The sequence below is a fragment of the Ambystoma mexicanum genome, chromosome 1q, assembly GCF_040938575.1.
Source record: "Ambystoma mexicanum isolate Mex_15411 chromosome 1q, UKY_AmexF1_1, whole genome shotgun sequence".
Lineage (NCBI taxonomy): Eukaryota > Metazoa > Chordata > Amphibia > Caudata > Ambystomatidae > Ambystoma > Ambystoma mexicanum.
The window spans coordinates 1,229,244,369-1,229,268,204 of NC_090922.1; the positions used below are offsets into that span (position 1 = coordinate 1,229,244,369).

The 23,836-nt window shown below is 45.0% G+C and overlaps 1 protein-coding gene across 2 annotated transcripts in view; it reads right to left on the bottom strand.

The window, feature by feature from the left end:
- The window catches only part of PGM1 (phosphoglucomutase 1), a 332,168-nt gene that overhangs the window by 37,063 nt on the left and 271,269 nt on the right, over positions 1-23,836 (bottom strand). For both annotated transcript variants that reach the window (XM_069642004.1, XM_069642003.1), the window contains exon 8: positions 12,078-12,213. In XM_069642004.1, coding sequence (XP_069498105.1) covers positions 12,078-12,213 — 136 coding nt within the window. The remainder of the gene's footprint in view (positions 1-12,077; positions 12,214-23,836) is intronic.

The window sequence follows — 23,836 nt, forward strand, 5'->3', positions numbered from 1 at the left end:
ACTCACCCCCTATATTTTTCAATGTTTTTCAGCTGAACATTTTCAGCAAAAAAACGCAGCGAAAAAAAGCCTGCCGATGTAAGAACGTCTTACCAAAAGCCTGTATCAGGCGCCGAAGTAAGGTCTCTGCACCTGAAACAATGGACAAAACCCATACGTATTGCAGGGCGCACAACGCTATGATCGAATTGAAATCATGGTCGCTATGGAAATGGAACAACCACGCCCTTCTTGGAGGAAGTGTTTCGTGGGAGGTGAGGGGGAATGAGCTCACATCAAACCGATATTTTTTTCTCTTAATTGAACCAGCGGGACATCTGGAATGTCCTACCTCCGATACCAGTTGCATGGCATCAGGGGGGATCTGAAATAAAGGTCAATGCTGCGTTGGCAGTAGCAAGCTCTGCTTGCTGCTCCCATCCAATGACGGTCCTCTCCCTTAACCCTGCCTCTGACCACCATCTTCAGATTTGGTAAGCACGTAAATTGGCAGTATGACAGAGCAGCTGGAGGGAGGGTTTGAATGTGAATCCATGGCACACCCATGCCGGAGAACAATAGTTACAGGCAAGTAACTTAAACCTTCTCCAGCATGGGGTCTACAGAAGTAATCATCACTTCGCCCTGGAACAGACTGATCTCAAGCGAACAGGTTGCGTAGCACTGCCTGGCTGACTCTGCACTTCCTCCTTGGAATCCCTGTCGACGCAGTACAACCTCGTGAAGGTATGCGTGGACCTCCACGTCGCAGCCCTGCAGATATCAAGCAGGGGTACACCAGAAAGGAACACCATCGTCACAGCGATCCCTCTGGTGGAGTGGGCTCTCCGGCGGCCCGGCAGAGGTCGGTTAGCCAGCCGATGAGTGCATGATGCAGCTAGAGAGCCATCTTGAGATGGAAACCTTGGACAAGGCCTTCCTTTTATTAGCAGGTTCAAAGTTCACAAATAAATGAGAAGTGTTCCGAAAACTCTTCGTGCGTGCCACATAGAACTTCACGTCACGAGAAACATGCATCAAGTGCAGGGTCCTCTCCGCCGGCGAAGGTTTCGGGAAGAAAACACCAAAGGATCATTGAGGTGGAGTTCCGATAGAACCTTCGACATGAAAGAGGGGTGCGTAAGCAGCACCACCCTCGATTTGTGGAAAGTCAGATATGGAAAGTCAGATATGGCTGCTTGCAGGACAGGGCCTGGATCTCATCCACTCGTCTGTCTGAGGTGATGGCCACGAGGAATGTCGTGCATACCTTCGAAAGATACCCCAGAAGTCTTGTCGGGATAACGATCGAGTTCCCATGCCAGGGCAGGCGCCTTCACTGGTGGGAATGATCAATGGTGTAGACTGAGATGGCTGCCAGGTGTACCTTGATGGACGGGTGACCCAGACCAGTTTTTGCAAAGTAAAGCAAATATGCAAGAATCTGTGGGGGTGTGACCCTCAGACGGGTAATCTTCTGCGACCACGTAGAAAAATGCTGTCACTTATGGCCGTAGCACTTTAGTATCAGCGATGCCCTGGCTTTGGCAAGGACCTCCCTGCAATCTGCTGGCAGCTCATAACCTCCAAACTAAGGCTGCTGGAGCCATGCCTTCAGGTTCAGGGATCCTTGGTCGTGCTGAAGGATTGCACCTCCCTCTCTGGTGAGCAGATCCGGAAGTATCAGCAACTTGACTGGAGGCGACGTTGACAGACTCTAGGTCCAGATACCAAATCTGTCTCCGTCACGCCGAGGCGAGGAGTATCATCTTGCACCGATACCGTCTGAGTGTGTTGATCACACGTAGCAGGAGAGGAAACTTGGGAAAGGCGTACAGAAACAGACCTTCCCATGGGAAGGAGAACGCGTCCCGCAAGCCCCTCAGTTGGTGGAATCTGCTGGCAAACTTCTAGCACAGGGGTCTGCAACCTGCAGCTCTCCAGATGTTTTGGACTACGACCCCCATGATCATTCGCCTTTGGCTATACTACCGAGGACTCATTGGAGTTGTAGTCCAACACATCTGGAGAGCCAAAGGTTGCAGACCCGTGTTCTAGCATATGGAGTTTTCCGACGTGGCAAAAAGATTGATCAGAGGTCTGCCCCATTTGACGAACAGGCGGTCCACCTGATCCTGATGAAGTTCCCACTCGTTGCAGGAGTGCAGTTCCCTGCTGAATGAGTCTACGATGGTGTTTTTGATGTCTGCCAGGTGGAGAAGGACGATGACCATCCCCTGTCCAATATCCTAGTGCCACAAAGCCTGAGCTTCCTTGAAGAGCATTGTGGATCGAGTGCCCCCTTCCTTCCCGATGTAGAATATGGTGGTGGTGTCCGTGAAGATCCTCACCATCTTGCCCTTCAGAGATGGTAGGAAAGACTTGAGGGCCTAGGGCACTGCCCATAGCTCCAGGATGTTTTTGTGCAGCCCCTTCTCCTCTGGAAGCTACACACCTCTGGCATGTAGACCTCCGTTGTGAGCCCCCAAACCTTCCAGAGAGGAGTCTGGTGACAGTTTCGTGGTATGGCAGGGTTTAAAATCCCATCCCCTGTGCGATGTGGGCGCACACTCCCCATCTATTGCCCGCTGAACTCCTCGCTGAGGAATCTTGTCCACAAAACTCTGACACTTGTATCCACAGTGCATCCATAAATTCCTGTAGGGGTCACATCTGCAACCTTCAGAGACAGACTTGGTAGATACAGGACATCATGCCCAAAAACGACTTGATGGCCCGTACCGTGGCTGTCTTTGCCAACAGTCGCTGCACCTTCCCTTGAATGGCTGCTAGTCCTTCCTCAGAGGGTGATGCCAGGCAAGCCACTGTGTTGAGTCTGGTGCCAAGGAACAGCACGTTCTGCGATGGCGTTAAGCAGGACTTTGGATATTTCACAGAGAATCCGAGGTCTGTCAGTAGTCGGGCAGTCTCTGTGTGCTCGTCGGCCAGTTCCCGAGAGTGGGCACGTATCAGCCAATCATCCAGGTACGGGTATACGTGTATGCCCTGCAGATGCAGATGGGCCTCCAGCGGAGCCAGGAATTTTGTAAACATTCTGGGGGGTGATTTGAAGTCGAATGGTAGGGCCTTGAACTGGTAGTGTTGGCATTGCACCATGAACTGTAGGAACTTTCGATGTTTCTTGTGGATGGGGATATGGAAGTATGCAAACTCTAGGTCCAATGACGTCAAGAAATCCCCTTTCTCCAGTTAGCCAAGCACGTGCTGCAAAATAACCATCCTGAATTTTTTGGACGTCAGGTACTTGTTCAGACGGCACAAGTCCAGGATGGGTCTCCAACCCCTGGTCTTCTTTCTGACCAGAAAGTATCTGAATAGACTCAGATCCCCGGAGCCGTTGGGAAACGAGCTCTTTCAGTAACATGGCTAGCACTTCTTCCAGGAGCCGAGGGATATGCTGCTCCTGACGGGTAACTGGTGGAATACGAGGGCACCTGCGTTGAAACTCTAAGGTGTGTCCGTGGGCGAGAGCGTCCAGCACCCATCTGTCGGTAGTGATCTTCTTCCACTCACTGATGAACCTCGTCAGCCAGGCCCCCATCGGGGTGCACGAGTGGCCGCCAGGCATCTTGGCCGGTTCAGGCTTGCATGGGTGCCCTGCCCTTTAGGTAATGGGGACACTGAACTCTGCCATCGTAGGCCTGGGAGCTTCCTGTGTGGAGGATTGGGGAGGTTGCCTGCATGATGGGGAGAATCCCTTGCATGATCTGCTCGATTTTCCCCAGGAGGAGTGAAAAGAGGACGAGCGATGCTGCTGTAGAGTGCCAAGGGAACGTGTGGTCTCCGTATCTGTATTTATGGCTTGAAGGGATTCGTCAACCGCCTTCCCAAACAGATTTTCACTGTTGAAGAGCATGTCCAGCACCTTCGCATGAAGGTCCTGATGAAAGTTTGTGGGCCTTCAACCATGCCAGCCAATGAAGGCAGACTCGTTTCTCATCTGCCATAATGCAATGGTCCGATGCCACCTCCCCTTCCTGTAAGAAGGCGAGCGCTTCCATTTTCTTGTCGTCAGGGAGGAATTCCGGGATCGGGCCCAGCTTGTAGCAAAGCTCCCGGTCGTACCGGGCCAAGATAGCCAGAGCATTAGCCACCTTGATCGTGGATGCCGCTGTGTATCTGACTCTCTTCCCATGGCGTCGATCTTCTTCCCCCTCGTTGTCCGGAGGAACTGAAGAAGCCGGGTTAGCCAAACCTTTCCTTGCAGCAGCCAACACTACCAAGTCCGGCAAAGGTTGTGACCTTAATCACTTGGGCGCAGAGTCCGGCACCCTGAATTTGTACTCCAACCGGTCTCGTTTGGTTGGAGCCATGCATGGCTTCTTCAAATGTCGACCAAAAAGGGTACCACCATGATAGTGTTCCGCTTGTTCCTCTTGGACTCTCGTTGCTGACATAAGAAGCCTGCTTTCTTGGTTTCCCCAGGCACCAGCTGGAACAGCTCGGAGGCAAAGCAGATTGAATGTAATGATCCCACCTCATCCGGTGGAGAGACGGAGGGGCACCCGGGTGCAGTGATTCGTTGTCTGCCAGGACAAAGTCCTCATCTTCGTCAGTTTCCACGGCCGTCTCTGTACCAGTGTCCATGTGTGTATCCGGGTCTGCTGGTGGAGTCAGGCCAACGTGGTGGAGGAGGCTGATGTGGATGCGTCGGATGATGTTTTCTCTTCTTACGTGGAGGCTGATCCAGGGCCTGCAGCACCACAGGTGCCGGGCGCAACCTCTAGACCCTGCACCGCCGTCGTCCTTGTGGACCATATGGACAGACTCTTGGTTGTCGTCTGTGGATGAGATGTCCATTGGTTGACAACAGTCTTGGAGGGCTGTTTTGGGGCCTCCTCACAACCCCCCACCCCCTTTTTACTCCCTTATGGTTTTGAACCAGGCTCTGGACCAGTGTCTTTCCACCCAGGGGTGCTTGCAGCCTTCGCTACTGCCTGGGCGGCCGTGTATCGCAGGGATACCCTCTGTACCATAGGAGACACCCTCGTCGGATCGACACCTACCACCGCCGTGGTCATCACAGAAGATGTTGACGAAGTGGTCAACCATGACTTTGGCTGTGCCGGTAGTGCCTGCTTGGGCCACGCAGCCTTCTTCCCTTCCTCCGGCCTTGGCTTTTCTGATTTGTCTCGTAAATTGGCCAGGGTGGACGACTTCCTCTATTAGGAGTCGCTTAATGGCAGGCTGGCTATGGAGGTGGACGGCAATGGTGATCACGGCCTATCCAACCTGGGACCCGCATCAGCGGCTAACCCGGTGGAATCAGACTTGTGGTTCTTTGCCTTATCTTGGACCTCCACGGAGGGGCGGCCTCACAGGACTTTGACCTCTTCCCATAGGGAGACCGCTCTTCGGACCAGCCAGTCCTGGGCAAGGCATGACCCTGCTTCAAGCATGTATTGAGCCATGCCGCCAGCCTGCTATGCTGGTCTTTGTCTTCTTTCAGAAGCCCAGGCATATCTTGCACCCATCCTCGTTGTGGTCCGGGTGCAGGCATTAAAGACATTGTAGAGGTTTGTCCATCACAAAGACGTTCCGTAGACTGCATTGGGTGCAAGGCCTGTAAAGGGTCCTTCACAACTTTTTCTCCTCCGCCATGGTCGGAGGACGCGAAGAAGGTCCAAGACGGCCTTCCATAAACTGATGAACAAGGGCCCTTGAGGGGTGCCCAACTTCACCGACAACCGTTGTCGGCCGATGGAGCACACAGGCTCTGATGGAACAAAAATAGAACTTTTCAGCAAGGACTCACCACTGAAAAGCAGGAAAAATCTGTAGATGGAGGACAAGCTCCGACTCTTTCATTGGATGGGGGCAGTATGACCCAGAGAACAGTGGTTGGTTTAGAAGAGAAATACACTTTTAAAATGAAAGTGAGACAGTTTTCTCTTTGTCTGAGGTTTCCCAGCCTGGTGGGGAATATTCATGAGCATTTGAATCCATGCCAGACCCCATGCTGGATAACCTTATTTTCTTTAGGAGTTTACCACAGTATGATGCAGCAATGAAGGGCTGATATTAAGCACATTCCTGAGGGAGGGACCAGTCTTCTCAAACTAAAGGCTGTGTGCATGTGCTTTTGCTGGCCAATGAAGGACCTCTTCAAAAGGTGTTTATTTATCACAGACATGTTTACCCTGCTTTAAACTATTTGGTGTTGGGCAGAGAACATTCTTGGAGATTATGTTCAATGAGGGGATCATGTTATGCACCCTCTGTAATAAACCCAAGGTAATCACCCAATGGAGTTTGTATTAGGAAACCCATCAGTCTCGGGAGGATAGCTCAGGGGCAACACACTCGTCTTGGAAGCAAGACGACACGGAGCAACACATGTTCAATCCCCGTTATAAATATCCTATCATATTATAACATAATGTATGCCACACAGCTGCTGCAGAAGGGGTATTTAGGGAGTCCCCAGACATTTATAAATGTGCCACACAGCTTCCGCCGGTGCTGAAATAACCCCGGAGAATGGGGAGGATGACAAATAGAGCTAAGGTAAGCTACTGGCTGCTTTGCATAAACTCAGAGCATTTTGGGAACATAAAAATGAGCACACCTTTTTACACAGGGAACATCCGAGACTGGTCAAGCCTGAAACCCTTCTGAGCACAATGCACACTCGCCTGCCTGCTTTTTTATTTTAGGATTATACCTGAACAGCAAAATGGTTTCAAAACACAAGTAATATATTCTCATTTGTACTGCACCAGGCTTTGGGGGCCAGTTGTTGGCTATGCCGATTTAATGGCAGACTGCTTTCCTGCATGTACATCTTTCACAGCATGTTAATCACTTGATCATTCCCTGGCGAGGGCCACCTGTGCAAGCTCTGCACTCATATTCTTGATATCTACTCACTTAAAGTTGTACCAGGTGTCATTGACTGAGGGGGCTCCAGCAGGACCATGGCTCATAGGCAGTCTTTGGAGATTCCCGGGCTCTGCCTCAACTCTGGCCAATTGGATACATTGTGTGCGTAATCCATGAAAGGTGTATTAATATGGCAAAGCCTGACAATTTCAACAATCCAGACTCATTCAGATGCAGATGGTCCAGTAAAAATGAAGTCTTAGTTTTAGGCATGAAGGCTAAATACGCATGATCTGGAAACAAAATGCTGTTTGCAATAAGACTCAAACCTGGATCACCGACACACACCTGGATCACAGACATGCAAGATCAATTAGTACCTATAAAACTCTTCAAACCCACTCCAAACAAATGTGTAGCATGATGGTTCACAGAATAAATGAACTCAAATAAACCGTAAACTTGAAAAAACGATTGAGAAAACACTACAACCAATTGGACAAAATTACTAACGACAAATCCGAAGCTACAAATCAGCACACCTGAAAGCCAAGCCAAAAAAAAAAATACTACACCACAAGAATCCAATCGCCAACAAACTCACAAAAAGAAATGTTAGAATCATTAAGGAAATAAAAAATGAAAAAAACTACGAGACAATACCACAACCCATCTAGGAGCAAAAATAGAAGCAATATAACAGACCATTGACGCAAACCACAGTACTACAATGTCTCAGAAGCCAGCACTGCAACCACCACATAACTGAATCGATTTAAGCATAAGCGAGGAAAGTTTGCAAAACTAATAAGACGTCAACATTGCTGAATCTCCCAGCGACCCATACCCGCCGGGTAGCTACAAAAAACCTCAACCACAACACACCAGCATTACACGTCCAACTACTAATGAAACTTTTCCTAAACACAGGAATAGTACCAAAATCATTAAAATCAGTATACATCAACCCCCTTCTAAAAGATGAAACAGGAAATATAGAAGACCATATTAACTACAGACCTACATCACATCCCCCATACCCAGCACAAATCCTAGAGAACTACATTTCATAGAAAGCAACGGAATAATTGACCAATCCCAAGTCAGCTTCAGACCATTCCGGTTAACTAAATCAGCACACTCCATATGGGACGACCTAAAAATAAACGTGGACAACAGCACCTAATTGGCCTTCATACTACTGGACATATCAGCCGCATTTGACACAGACAACACTACTAAAAAAATAAAAAATAAAAGACTTGAGGAATGTGCCATTAAAACCTCCGACTACAATGGCTAAAATCCTTCCTCACCAACTGAGCCGGAAGAACACACCTTCCACCATTTACATCAAACAAAAAATTATCACCTGCCGTGTACCACAAGGGTCAAGCCTCTCCCCACTTCTCTTCAACATCTACATGACACCTCTTAAGAAATTCATTCAAATCCATGGACCAACAGCCTTCAACTACGCAGAAGACACGCAACTCATCTTCAGGATAACTTCAGATCGAGACCCTGACAACACCTTCAACAAATGCCTCACCAACAAACACCTGGATGACAAACAACAATCTCAAGCTAAATACAAACAAAACATTGTGGCACAGGCCACAGTTGAATCGGTTTGCTCAGTGCCATTCTGTTACCTTTGTCGACTTTATGTTCCCTTTGGACACACACTTGGTATTGACTTACCTTACAATGTCACATAAGGTTTCCTGTGACACTCCCTACTCTGTTACTTTGATAGCTATAGCCATTTAATTGTTGAGGCCCACTACCCCCTGAACCCCATTTATTAACTTGATACCAGTGCCAACAACATTTTCCTCACAAATGATGTTACCCCTAAACCCCCCAAAAGTCTATTAGCATTTGGCTGGGCTGCCCATGACCAGGACTTCTGCATGAGAATCCCCTCCTGTCCTCCTCCTTTCCGCACCTTGAGATGTGCATGCCTGACTTAAAAGGCTACTCTGTCGCCATCCTCAACACACTCATTTACCTTCTGAACCATAATTCCTGTACACACCACCAACGGCCCCTTTGAGGAAATGTGCACGGCAGCACGTGACTGGCCATACCTCCGACACTCTGCATTGAAACCAGTGTCAGGAATGTTCTTCCACAACAAAAACATTCAGCACTCCTACCCTTGCTCCTCCCAGGACCCATCTCTGACCCAGTCACTCTCTTCTCTCTATTATCACCTCAGATTTCTTTTGGAGGACTAAGACCCCCTACCTCCCCCGTGCCCTTCTCCCATTTCTCACTACTTGTTGACCGCACCCTTTGTGTCCCTTTTTTTCAAATTCCTTTACACATTACAAAGAACATGAACCACAACACATGATGCAATCTCAATTACATTCTCCTGAGTGGTGTCCCCTTTGCTCCATATTTCCTCCCTAATTTTAGGCTCCATTAGCTTCAACAACCGATACTGCTCATGTTCATTGGCAAACTCCCCAAAATTGCATTTGTTTGCGAATTCACTCAAACCAGTGAAGAAAGGCCTCCGCTAACTCCTACTCCTTGCTCACACATGCTAAAATAATGACTTTTAAGTAAAGAATGCGATTTATTTTCAAAATGTAGGCCCCATTTTATTTTTTTCAATGACAGTTTCATAGTTATTGAGGGACTCCAGCCGGCCCCAACTTGCCTCCAGTGTCCGGTCCTACTCAACTGGCAATGGGGCAGAGATCTGGGAGGCTTTTAAGTAGTTTACCCCCTTTTAAGCCCAAGCAGTGCATGAGTAGGGCCCTTTTCCTTTTCATGCTGAAGGATGGTCCATGAATTGCCAGACTATAGTCCTGAAAAGCTTCATTCCATGTGTCCCATTTGATTGCTGGTGCCCCTGTACAGGGCAGAAATTGGGGTGGTAGAACACTAATTTTTTTTATCTTCGGTTTTTTCTTGTTCTGGGTTGGTAATTCGCTGAAGCAAAATCTTCCATGGGCACTCTAATTCTCAGGCTCCCTCGCTCAAACTGTCCAAGTCATTTGATTTCCTCTGCGGCGAGATCTACACTACACGGAAAACGAACCTAGAGTGGTGGCACATCTAAAGAGAAGAGGTATACAATGATCATTCATTTTGAAGTAAGAAGATACAGAGTGCGTTTGAGTGGGGTGGCAGCTGAGGCCAAGTAAACGGAGGGCAGGGATACATTATCTCATTACAGCAGGAGGTGGGGGGGGGTATAAGACATTATGGCCCTCAATATAGCTATGGTATTAACACTCAGGTAGTAGGATTATACAAATACCATTTGATTTAGCACCCACCCTATTTCAAACCTGCCATATTTACTGCTGGCGGTGTTACAAGGGAACACTGACAGTAGTCAAGCGCTGCTTTCAACACTGCTTGGAGATACCTCTACAAATTATGCAGACACCCCTGATATTTTTTTGATGGGACATTCCTACACACAGGGTAAGCATAGCACTCGGGGGAAACCACTTCCTATGGAGACACATTAAGGGGGTGAAAAGAGACTATGATGAGGGTCAAATAGGATCAGTTTGTGAATTACAAAAATTGCATAGTAGCGATATGATCCTAATGTGTACAAAATCCATTTCAATGCTCAAAATGAGTATAGAAAATGATTTGTTTTAATAAGATGTTGATTCAGTGAAATACCAGCAGCAGAATCTCAGTGAATCTGCATCAGTCACCACCATAATGGCAGTATTCCTGCAATAGTGCAGATTTCCTGGATTACCGGTGGAGGTAATTGAAATTACCACCATTGGTAAACAGACCACAAAATGCACAGAAGCTGCATTAAGGCACTTAATACATTATAGGTTTAAAAAAATGTACCCCATCCTCCTTACCTCACTTCCCCCTCACCCCCTGTACAACACTAAAATGTAGTGTTCTGCGAGTGCATAACGATGACACTGGGTTTTGAGGAAATGATGAAGGAAAGCCACACACAAACTGTCGTAACTTGCACAAGCTCTTCCTATTTAAAAAAAAGTATTTAGTAGTCACACCAGAAATTAATGCAAAATAGTATGCTGTGGAGCGGATATACATTTGAAGAAAGGTTTGAGAAGTGTGTAACCTTACTCATGCGAAAATAGGAAGAGGAACAGGTAAATCAAGGCTTTACCAGGGGTGTGTCTGGGAGTTCGGAGTGTGCGGTCGGTAACATAGGTACACTCCAGTGCTTTACTTTCATGCATTCACAGTAGTTAAAACACGACTTATAAAATGTATAAACATGTGATGCTGCCACTGCAATCTCTAGGTCAGGTTTGTCCAACTCCAGGCCACGAGGATCCATTCCACGTTTTCAGGATACCCCTTCATTAAAATTCAAGAGATACATTTGCACACAATCATTCTAAATGTATGCACATTTTCCCATAAATGTTAATGAGGGATATCCTGAAAACCCATCTGGATTCCAGCCCTCGAGGACCAGACAACCCTGCTCTAGGTGTTCACAGAAAGGCGTAAAAATGAATGCACGTGTGTGCAGAATGTGTAGAGTAAGTAGGCTATGTAGCATACAGATCTTAATTGTTATTTTTTAGAAGATAGTTTTTATAAAATGCCAATTTTCTTCCTCTGATATGGAGGAAGTTCTCACAGTCATAAGGGCAGAACATGTCAGACCAGCAATGCTGGAGGCAAGGAGGACATTTTTGCGAATCGGGTGCAACTTAAACTGGATATCCAACAGTAGCCCTGCCCAGAGTCTGTACAAACACCATTTTACAGTCAGAAGTACACCTAGGACTGGTTGTAAATCTATCACTGTTACACCTAAGTGAATCTGTCCCCGTCCATTTAAGAGCCCATACTTTTTGACAACTGGTGCATAGTTTCAGGGGACATCCAAATGCTTTGCATAAAAATAACCCTGGAATGACTGACCGCTTCCACGATTTCAAAGAAGGTAGTCTTTCCTTTAAAGAGGTTTTGTAATGGTGTCATTCAGACTACCTTTTAAGGGACACCTGCCTTTTGGTCAGCATCCAGACCCTTCACCTTATAAGCAAACAAAGCTCGTTGATGACTTCATGCGAGCGGATGCTTTTCTATTGGCTGGTGGAGAACCCCACATCACTTGCCCATGAGCACAGAATAGAAAGATTTAGTCAAATCTAAAACTCGTATTGATTTACCAACATTGGGAAAAGCATAAGAAATCCTGGTAACAGCCATACTGCTCTGTAAAATCATGTAGGGTCGTTTTGATTAAGAACCAATGAAGACCTTACCTGGTAAAGAAATTCCGCCCGTACTTCTGCCAGTGGTCTTTCAGAATATCCTCAAGGCTTTGTTTGCGGTTAGCAACGATTGACAACCAGGCAAGGACAGCCCAGAGCCCATCCTTTTCACGAATATGATCAGAGCCTAAAAGGTGGAAAGAAATAAGTCAGACAGCTTTCAAGTACTAAACTGCATTACAAGCTAAACCAAGCCTCCCAAGTCATATTATCCAAGACCACTCTGGATTGGCACTAAATGCTCCAGGAGTTGATTGCAATTTTGAAAGAAAGGTTTAATATCAATCTTTGAGACCCTATATGCAAAGAGGAGGATCATAACTTGTTTTTATTGTAGTGTCTTCCGCCTCAGTTTCTTCATAGCATAGCATGGAAGCTAGTTATTGTTCTCCAATTACACAGCACTCAATTTAATGAATCTTAAGAATGAGCAGATGAGTCCACACTGTCGCCAGGCTACAACCCTTTGATTTGCAGACAAAGAAAATATGAGCAACAGCATTTTAGTTCAGGGGCAGGGCTCACTTATTGCCACCATGCTTCTTCGATCAGGCCCATTTGATGGCCCATAGTACAGAACAACCTTTTAATATGGACACACTTTACATTAATGGGGGAAGTCCCCCCTTACCTTAATCCTGGCGAATAATTTTACAGCCTTAAACCAAGAAAAAATGCATATATTTCCATCCCTGATAAAAGTGCTTTACACCTTCACCCATTATTGCATGGAGTGATTACATCTTGTATAATGGCCGTTATAAGAACCATGTGCCAGATGATTATTTCGAGTCCTTATAATACATTTCTCTCAGCTCAGTTTCCTATACAGTCCTCATCCCTCTCGTGTTCGGCCAATGAACCCCACCACCCGCCTAATTGTTTATTACTCAAACGCCAAAGTGGCACCAAAAACCTTTGAGGATTGGTTAGGACGACAGACGCTGGAAAGTATTCCTTCAATGGTCCTTAATTCTAAACTGATTTATTGTACAATCCCATGGTTTAATACTCCACAATCCTGTCCAGAATGGAAAAACTATATACAAAAGACAAATTGGCCTCTTAAATTGGATTACTTAAATAAAAACAAAATCTTATATTTCACCAATTATCTTCCCACACCTAGTATAGTAGAGTGGTGAATGGGTGTCTACCAAAAATTCCCACTCTCCGTATTCTACTCACCAATCTCTCAATAGCAATTTAATACATTATCAGGAGATGTTTTGAAGAAGCAATGTGCCCCATCACGAAACATACCCAGAGTTGAACGGATGGTTCTACTAAAGCCCAAGGAAAACGGTGGCCCAAGGAAAAATGTGAAAAGGGGGTATCTGTGGTGGGGTTTAGGGGTTTGGCATTGTTCAGACAGCAAGCAGGACTATATGCTCAGGTCCCAGAAGGAAGGCTTTCGACCAGTTCAGTGAACACTGAAAATAGCATGGCACAGTAGCAGCCAAATCAAACGCTGTGTGGAGAAGCAGGGGAGGCCAGGAGCAATACTTTGCCCCGAGCAGGGGAATGGAAAATGGTCTGCTGATGTCCTCACTGTGCGCAACTATGTCAGTGAATAGTGTGAAGCAGTGTAGCTCCTGGTCAGTCAGAGGCATGGAAAAGGAAGTGGGTGGTTGCAGTGTGGCCACGGACATGAAACAGCCCGAAGATTGAGTGCTTGCAGGGACCAGACATTGCTGTGTGTAGAGTGTGCATTTACCCAAGGAATCCATGGATGCTGCTGCAGACATTTTGGTAACCTGAATCTTCATGTCGTTAGGCAGGAGAGAGGAAGAGTTGGAAAGAAACCACTCGGGGAGAAGAAGCACCATTAGAGGAAAGCATCTATGAAGAGTGAACACTAAACTTGACCGGATATGGGGTCAGGCATTTTGTTGGACCCTCATGTAGAATGAAGTGTTTTTATTGGGAGAGCATCGAGCGGGTTGATATCAGCCTATCATCCCTTTGTACCGTAGATGCTGTTAGGAAGAAAGGGCGCAGAGCAGCGTAAGCTTTTGCTGCATATTTCTGCTTCTTAGGGGAAGTGGCTCCTGAGAAAGCAGTTTACCTACATCTGTTGTCTGTTCTTTGGGGTTTGGGACTAGCCAGGATTCACCCCAGGAGGACATCCAAATTAACCCAATCAGGCATAAGTAAACACTCAGTCTCAGAGAATTGTCGTGAACACATCTGCTAATGTCGCACTGGTTGTCACATGGGTACTTTTGTTGATATTGAAGGTTTTTCTACACTGAACCGTATTTAAATGCACCCTGGGATGGTTTTATCCGAATTTAACTTTATATATTGAATCAACTAGTTTGCATCTTTGCCACTCATGTTCATTAACATGTACAGCCAATCACCAATCATAAGGTCCTGGAAATTTGCCCCAGATTACTCAGTCCCCTTCACCCACACATAGTTTTCATGTTTTAGGAGTGTCCAAATTCCCACGCCTTTAGTCAAGTAGCTCAACTCAATGGCGCCAGTGACATCTGAGCCTCACAGATTATTGCCACGCAAAGCAACGCATCCTTCCTTTTAGTATAATGGTGAAGAGCTTCCTAAACAGTAGACCTACAAGTGTTATGTTGGGGCTTCCCGTACAGTTCTCACTTTTAATGATGCTCTTATCCAAATCAGCCACTTGATCCATTCGAAAGACGAGGGTCCCCGCCATTCCCCGGGTGGTGTATAGGGTAATCAGCTTTCCATATAAGAAAGGACGCTTATATAGATTCCCTCTTGTGCATACATTTAGTTGGAGTTGTTGCCTCACTGATGATGGATCCCCACAGACATGCTAGTTTGCTTCTTACCCTAGCACAGAGTGCTTGACACTCATAATAATAATGATTTAGCATTTATATAGCGCTACGAACCCTCAGGTATCTGAGCGCTGCTTATTACCCACGGTGTGTGGTGCTCATTTATCGACCTCAGAAGGATGAAAGGCTGAGTTTGGCCCTGCCGGGATTCGAACCAGGTTCTGCACAGATGTCAAAGCGAGCGCTCTACTCGCTGTGCTATCGGACCGGCTGCACCTACCTGTCCCTCAACTTCGGGAGACCCCTTTAACCAAACTTAAGCGATGGATGGCAATACTGAAGCCGCGTTTTCTATGCCAGTGGGGATCCTGCTGGCCGGAACCCCATTTCCATGGTCAACAGCTTACTTCATTGCTTCGTTCAAAAGGGGTACCCAGCCAATTTTCAGAGTGGTACATTTCACCGAAGACCATAATACCAAAAAACACGGAAAGTATTATATATATTTTTTTTTTTTAACATCCATAAATGAGATCACACAGCAGAAACAAGCATGATCAATAAAAATCATACAGCGGCAGGTGGCAAGATAAGATTGGAGGCAATTGGTTAACTCTCCAGGGTAGTTTGGTAGATAGCGGCACATATTATGGCCTTGCAAGTAACATGGGCAGAATCCAGAGTCATGATCTACTAAACCACTGCTCAATACAGGTTTTGTAATTGCTAATTTAGACATTGCGACACACTGGGAAAAGACTCACCTATGGTGGGGTTCTGGGGTGGGGGGAGGAATAGGCAGCATATTGCTTTTGTATTAAGTGGAAGGAACATTTGGTGTGGGATAAATGGGAACCATTGTGGGATGTATTAACCCACTTATGCTCCGCGGCATCACTGTGTGCCGATGGTGCCAGAATTATCAAAATGGCAGTAAAACCCCTGGGCGCACCAAAACCTATGGAAATCGCGCTTTACAACGCAAAAAGATGGCTGCCAAATATACCATGCATGTTGTCAGTGGTGGAATGGAGACCTCACTCCTGAAACATGTCACAGGGCTTCACAACAAGTAAAAATGGAGACTGCATGAAAAGCAGTGTTTTGCTTAAAGGAATCCAGAATTTTGTTTTCAAATCTTTCTTGCTTGCTGAAACTGCAGAATGCCAGTCCAGAACACCATAAAACATCCAATATCCTTGCTGGGTGTTACAAGTCACTTCATTCAAGAAATCATTATGAACAGACAATGTCCAGAAAAGCTGAATTTGTCATCAGAACATTCACGGCAAAAATGAGTCTGCCTGTGAAATCTGTCAAAATCTGGGCGCAGTACCAGCGGCCGCCTGTATGACAGCTGTCAGTAGATTGCATCATAAGGATTTAAACTTGTACAACTGAAATCTAATGTCTGAAAACTAAGAGACCTGTTATTGAGAGTAACCGAGGTTGTAATTCCTGTCCAGAAATCTTGACTGTCCAGAATCCCTGACGGTCTGTTCAAAACATATATACTGGGTATCCATTGTATAGAACTGTCACTAGCATAGGTACTGTCCATAGTAATCCCTGTTTTAAACCCATCCTCTCTTATATCTAGAACCTGCATTGTTAGAAATATTTTTGAATTGCCTGAACTCTCTATACTATCCCTACTATCTTCCTTCTGTACTAGTACTGTTAAATATCTTTGCGCTCATATATTTCATCTGAAGAAGGCAAACTCCTCGGCAGGCAGTCGCCCTGATCTAGTGGCTGTGCTGCCATGTAGTATTTGCTTATTCATAGTCATTCCCTAGTGTAAAGAAATCCTGTTTGTCTTTAGAAAGTGCATTCCTATCTCACAAAAAAACGACCTCCACTAAAATGTCCATAACTTTCTCAATTTTCATGCTAGAAACAGAATTTCAACTTCTGTTTGTAGCCAACATCCACAATAGCCAAATCCATATAGTTCTTCAGCAATCATGATTACCGCATGCGGAAATGTTTGCTGCAAATTTTGTTTTAGGAAATTTCTATAACGTGTAAAACAGCTTTTGATTACACCCAACCTCAATTTTAAGTTTTCACATTGCTACTTACTATCAAATCATTGCTAGTGTTTGTCTGCAACCATATAGAGCAGCTCCCATTAGAATTTAAACAATTTCAGCAATTTAGTCCATATTTAGTGTTTTACCCAATCCATTCTCAGATAACTTAAAACCATTTTTGACAGTTTGTCAATCAATTCTGTTTCTCTCTTGTGTTGCTGGAGGGAAATTGGGATTGACATTTTGTTTGAATTCTGCATTACTGAATACCTGCTCTCTCTCCTATCTCTTCATATTTATATTGGGGGGTTGAGGGGTGGTGTGCAGGGGGAAATAGTAACCACATTGCTATTTGATTTGAACACACCCGCAAAAGTATTATTTCTGTGCTGCATTGTTTTTGCTCATTATTACTTCTTGTGATAGAGATTGCTTAGTGTGACATCACCCCATTGGTGATTATTGTATCCTCATTAAACACAGTGTGATTATATTGTGAATCGGGGTCGATTGGCCCCTCAGCCTTTCGGCCCGTGGCATGGGGGCCGGTTTCTGGCCATGCCTGGGCCGGTTTGGAAGAAAAAATAAAATTGAAAAAAGATTATTTTTTTTGTTCAGATTTTTTTTTTTCTTCCAAAAATCCTTTCATCCTTCTTAGGTCGATAAATGAGTACCAACACAGCTTGGGTGATATTGTGATAATGTATGCATATTTGTTCTATAAAAAAAAGCTTAAGCGTAAGTGCTATGCAATAACATTATCATTTGGCCTTGGACGTCTGCTTGGATTCACAGTAATTTAATGTACTTAGGAACGATGCTATTTGATGCTGCTTCCTGTTTTGTCAAGGGGTGAAAGGTTGTGTTTCATCACTTCCCGGGATGTCACTTTGGGGTGGGATCAAATGACATCACTTCTGGTGATGTCATCAGAGGTCAAGAGTCATGAGGCGAGGGGTGGGCCACCTTTTTGAGGCAAGGGGTGGGCCACTTTTTTTTGGGTGACCGGGCCTATTTCTTGTCCCAGTCTGACCCTGTTGTGAATAAATAAATATTTTAACTTTGCAACCCAGCTTGATTCCTGGTTCCATGTGACCAGGGGGGAGTACCAAGAGAGGGGCGTGAGATAAGTGGTGCATCGTTCAGAATAAAATAACTTTTAGACACAAATAAATAAGGGTTTCAGTTGTGCATTACACGCTATGCGTTGACTTGGGTGAAGTGCCGGATTGAAATCACCTACAGCATAGTGCTTACTGGAGAGTGGCTCCATGAATATACAAGAGGATTACGGATCATAGAGGTTTGCCAAGGATGTAGAAAGGTTGGATTACCACTTAAATTATGTATACACATATTTATGACATAAGGCATGCTTAGGAGTTATGCAAAGGGTTGCAAGGTTTACACAGTTAATGGTTTGAGTTCTGTGACAACAATGTTCAAAATGCAAAAGATTTTAGTAACATTAGAGCTACACAGCTATTGTCCTTGCTTTTACATTGCAAAGTAGTGTTGCGTGAAATACATACATTCCGATTTTAGATTACTACTCGAGATTCTAGATCAATCGGTGGTAGAAGTGTACCGAAAAGTAGTGGAACTGTGGTCTCAGCAGGGGAGAGGGTAGGCGAAAGCATAGTGCAACATGTGACAAGGTGTTGCTGCCGGGGCATTGCAATAGTCTAAGTGAATAGTAAATAAGGCTCCTATTACAACTTTACACTAGGACAGGGACATGAATGGACAAATCCTCTATATAGAATGGTGAATGTGGTCGTAAAAAGTAGAGGAATGGTAAAACAGAAAAAAGAAAAATAAGAACACAAATAAAACTAGTGGAACACCACTCCAGACCGTTCTCGCTCACTTCGATCAACATCATTTATTGGGCCTATCCAGTTCAATGCTAAACCACTGCATAGAGGCCCAATTCCTGCAGGATGCTGGGTTTGCACGCAAATGACCACATCTAAACAAAACGTCCTTATTTCACAAATTTAGGGGGGCTTTTTTGTGCCTGGGACCATCTCAGTTTCCCGACTCTCTCATTCCAGAGCTTGTTCTTGTACGGTTGCCATTACCTAGTTTGTTTTCTCCTGTCAGACTGTCTTAATGGGAGTCCTAAAGAAAAGAAAATGGATACAAAAATCCCTTACGCACTCCAAATACAACATGCATCTGCATGCAAATATCTCCAGGAATAAAATCACAAAGTATTTTTTTAAAAATTGAACAAACAATGCTCTTGAAATCTTGTGAAGTAGTAATAGAATGAGGCTTCATTTAACCCTTTATTGTATGCATGCCCCAGGAGCATCTCGTTAACGCTAAAGGAATGTTATAAAAACATAAAACGCTATTTGTGCACTGGAACAACACCAGTTTGTCGCGTCCAATGCCCCCATCCATAGGTAGGAGATCTGATCCATCCAACGGAAGACTGAGTTTTATATTTTTGCCTTCCTGTTACTTTTTCAATGCCCAGCCCTGGTGATGCAAGAAAGGCGTCCTTGTCGAGGCCTTGCCTTTTGATGTATACTGGCCCACCAATTCCCTTCCTGACCAAATAGAAGAAGGCATTTGCATCGTCTTTCCTGGAGAAAAGGATTCAAATAGGTTTGGTTGGCAACAGTTTTCGTGCATATACAAGGCCTTCACTTCACGTTACCATGGATTCTGGAAAGCGGTGTGAAAACCAAGGAGTATGAAATTACATGTGAAAAGCCAAGGACAAAACAGAAACTTGACAAACAATGTTAAATAAATATAGACGAGGGACGAAAGATGGTACATTTACACTGAGCACAAAAATAAAACCTCCACATTGGCCTAAATAGCTGAAAAATAAATAGGCGCCAACTTGTGGCACAGTGAAGGTGCCTCTACATCGTCAGCATCAGAGTAATGGAGTGTGGCGGCAGTCATAAAATATAAATGTAAATAACCCAGCTGCAGACCTAACACATTGAGCAAAATTCCTCATCTTTGTGACACCATATTTAAGTGGCTCCATCACTCATGATCTACAGTGCCCACTAGTTTCTCTCTACTTAATTGGCACAGGTATCCGGAGACTGCATAGTGCAGCGCAGCCAGCTCTCCCCCCACATTGACATTTGGGAACCCACACTGCCATTTGGGAACCCACACATATGCCAAAAAGGAAAGCGTTGGGGAAAAGAACATCTTGGCAGGCTTAAAAGTAATATGGGGTTTTCAAAAGACTATCAGAATGAGTCAATGTTCTAGACCCGAGGGCGGCTCGGGAAGTTTCCAAGAAGTTCTTCCCAATCCTTGCAATGCCCAGGAGAGGCTTGGTCATCCCCCATCCACTTCGGGCTTTTAAGGATCCTGAACCCTAGCTTGGGGCCGGCTTCCAGGGTCCTGATCCCCAAAGACTAAGTGAGCTGTATACTTCATCCACAGACGAGTCAGCTGGGCCAGGCACTGGTGAGGAGTTTTGATCCAGCTTCGATCCAATCTGGCCCCCCATAACATTCGGGAGCTGGCTACCTGGTTTACGCACTGGCTAAGCTCCTAAGCTCCCTCCGGGGTTACTCTTCGACTTGCCTTCTTCAATCATCTGTTCCAGAGTGCTCGTGCTTCCTTCTTTTCCCTTGTACCGCCCATCAAAATCCTTTCTGGCATCTCCTCTTCCCACTACCCCTCCCCAAAGTTCTCGTACTTCATTCTAACCTTTATTTATTGCTAGATTTTTATAAAGCACGAACAAGGAAATCAAATGTGACAATGCTGTACAATCCTTACATACAAAAATACAAAATTTGTACTAGACACAACCGATAAAACCAATCAGTTAAAAAGCAATATTGCATAGCCAAGATTTTAAAACTCTTTGAAAGTTCAAATAATCTGGCATCAGACGGAAGCGCACAAACATTTTACAGCAGGACCGCGTCCGTGTCACTGAACGTTTGAATCTAGGGACTCTAAGACAGAGTCCAGGCTATGAAGTGTTTAACATGTAATATTCCACCATTACTACACAGTAGTTTAAAATGGATTCTCTGATCGAGAGGAAACCAGTGCAAACTTTCAAAATTGCTGACACATGGTCGAAGTTCTGGGGGGGTCCAATGAAGATTCAGGGAGACCCATTCAAAGTTAATTCCCAAAATCAATACATGAAAGAAGTTAAAATTGCACCAGCAAACGAAAGTGTGGCAGACAGGTACGATGTCACTGCTCTGAAGGAAAACAATTCGCTGATTTCAAGTTAATATGCGAGACAAAAAAGTGACGGTATAAGAAAAAACTATGATTTTGCAGAATTGTCAAAAATCGGATGACGCCCCTAACCATTTTGGAATATGAAACCATTCAATAAATGGACGGATTCAGAAAATATTTAAAAACTCCGTTTTGAACCATACTCGAACATTTGATATTAATTGATATTGATTATTTAAAAAAGAGGGTATCCAATCCAGTACCTATCCATCAATTACCTCATTTCGCTGTGGAAGAGTTTGAAGGAGTACCTAATTATCAAATCGTATCGAACGCTGCGGACAAGTCCAAAAAGGTACCAGTCGACACGAACCCCCATCATCCAAGATTTTGAACACATCAAGACTGTGCAGCGTTGCCGTTTCAATGCTGAACCCTGCTCGAAAACCAGATTAGATTTAAAAAAGTAATATTAATATACTGCCAGGTTTTCAGACATGGATCGGCAACCACTTTCTCTAAGAATTTACCCAAAAAGTGAAGTGTGGCAACTAGTCAGTAGCGGATAGGCAATCCACATCTAAGCAGGGTTTATTTATATTTTTAATACTGGGTGCACATGTCCAATTTCCAACGAGTCTGGAAAACCTCCCTTTTCCAGGGAAAGATGAAACTGAAGAAAAAAAAAAAGGGGGGGCAACAATTGGAAAATAATTCACACCTTCGCACTCATATTGTCACCCTATATTCCCACCTCCAGTCTTGATGGGGTGCCATCATCCACTGTAATATTCTCTCCAACACGCTACCACCTCCTTGATCCCTGTGCCATTTTCACCTCCTCTTACATCACAACCTAAATACGAGCTTTACCTTCCATTCTTACCACCTCTTCCTTCCCCGTACCACTTTCACCAGACAAACCCTTACTCAGCAGCCTGCTCTCCCCTCTACTCCTGGGCATCTCGGACCTCCTCAGTTCACCATCTGACTACTAACTCCAAATTCCGTTTCCAACAACTCACACTAGCCAAGTGGGGCATCTAGGGTTCATAAGCTTTTCTCATCCCCTGCACCTGTGGTCTGAAATTGGCCAGGTATGTGTGGTTGGTTGTTCAGGAGTACATGTGGGATGGCCTCGGGAGGTGAGGGGGGGCATATAACTATCTGCCCTCTTGGAATGTACTCTCTCCCCTCCGACCCCTTTCAAGTGTGGACTGTGCCAAGTCTCGGCTTCCTGTCCCCTCCAGCATATAGATGAAATGCTGTGGAACCACTAGTTAAGAGGTTTAGACTCATTCTAAATCAATGTTGTTAATGGGTGAAATGGCCTCATCGGAGAGTGAACGCTTTGGTGACATTTTCACTGCATGGTACAACCCACAGTCAGAAAGCCGCAAACTTGCAACATTGTATCCATGTGCCTCCCTGGTTCATAGTGCACCCCTTTTAAAGCTACATGTTGCTGGCTTCCTTTTGACACCATTAGAAACCTCTGGCATTTTGATGGACTCCAGTAAAGGAGGTTCAAGTGTATTCGCTAGTTTTTAGACTGGGTCTGGTTAAAGAGATTCAGAATCAGAGAGGGGGTTGGCTCAACTGTGGTCCTTTCAATGCAATGATGGGCAAGGGAGGATGTTCAGGGTGATGCTCCCCATGCCGTCCCAGGAGCCCATCACCCACTGGTTCAGAGCCGATCCCAGCCCCATGAATCGCCCCTTTGGTAGCCAAGAGTGTCAGGAAAGACATCTCTTCCCTCTACAAATACCAACTAGGAATTTGACAGCTATATTGACGTCCAGAAACGAATATTTACAGTCAATTTATAAAAATGGTATTGTTCCTGAGGATTTGGGAAGAAGATTGAATCAACAGGAATCGTTTTGGATCGACCGACTTGACTCCCTGAGACCAGGGGGCATTAATGAGGAGTTGAATTTTATGTGTTTTCTATGATGAAAAATATGTGTGCTACATAAGAAAGATTTGTTAAATGTAAAGAAAAATCATGACTGATAAAAATGCTGGAATTTATGTGCTGTGGAACTTAAGGTAGTTTAACACTACTTAATAATGGAGCCAATTGCAATAATGTGTCTAATGTTGGAGTTCACAGTATATCCCGCAGGGGTTAATTTCCCTGTGGGACGTAAGGCAGCTAACCACTGCCTAACAGTGAGCTCAGTGAAATAATAGACAGTGTTGAAAAGACACATTCGCGCATGCGCGGAGGAGATTAGTGAAACGCATCACGGCATTGCACGCAGCGGCGCGCATGCGCGGGAATGAGTAGTGTTGATAAATGCTAGTACGAGTGGCGGCAGCTTTTTTTGAATAGCTGTCGCGTACGGAGAGTAGGAGAGTAGAGGTAAGCACAACGGAAGAGGAGGTTAAGTGGGAATACTGAAGGAGGGGGACCACAGATATGGAAGTAGTTATATACACATATATATAAATATCTGTTTCAGAGGATACGTGCTAGATAAGGATACCGGCAACAGAGGTGAATATATACTCTGGGGACGAAAAGCCAAACAGGTAGAAAAGCGTTAAGTAAATTATGATATTATATTGTGAAATGTGGTTTAACAATGATCTATAATGGATGTTTTTGTATCTTTTGACTTGTTATATTGATGTGAACGCCATGATGGAACACAACTTTAACCTGGTATGTGCATGCATTTACTTTACGATTTCACGTTTGGGTGAATCATTGGGAATGGGTCATGGTGTTGTAAATATCATT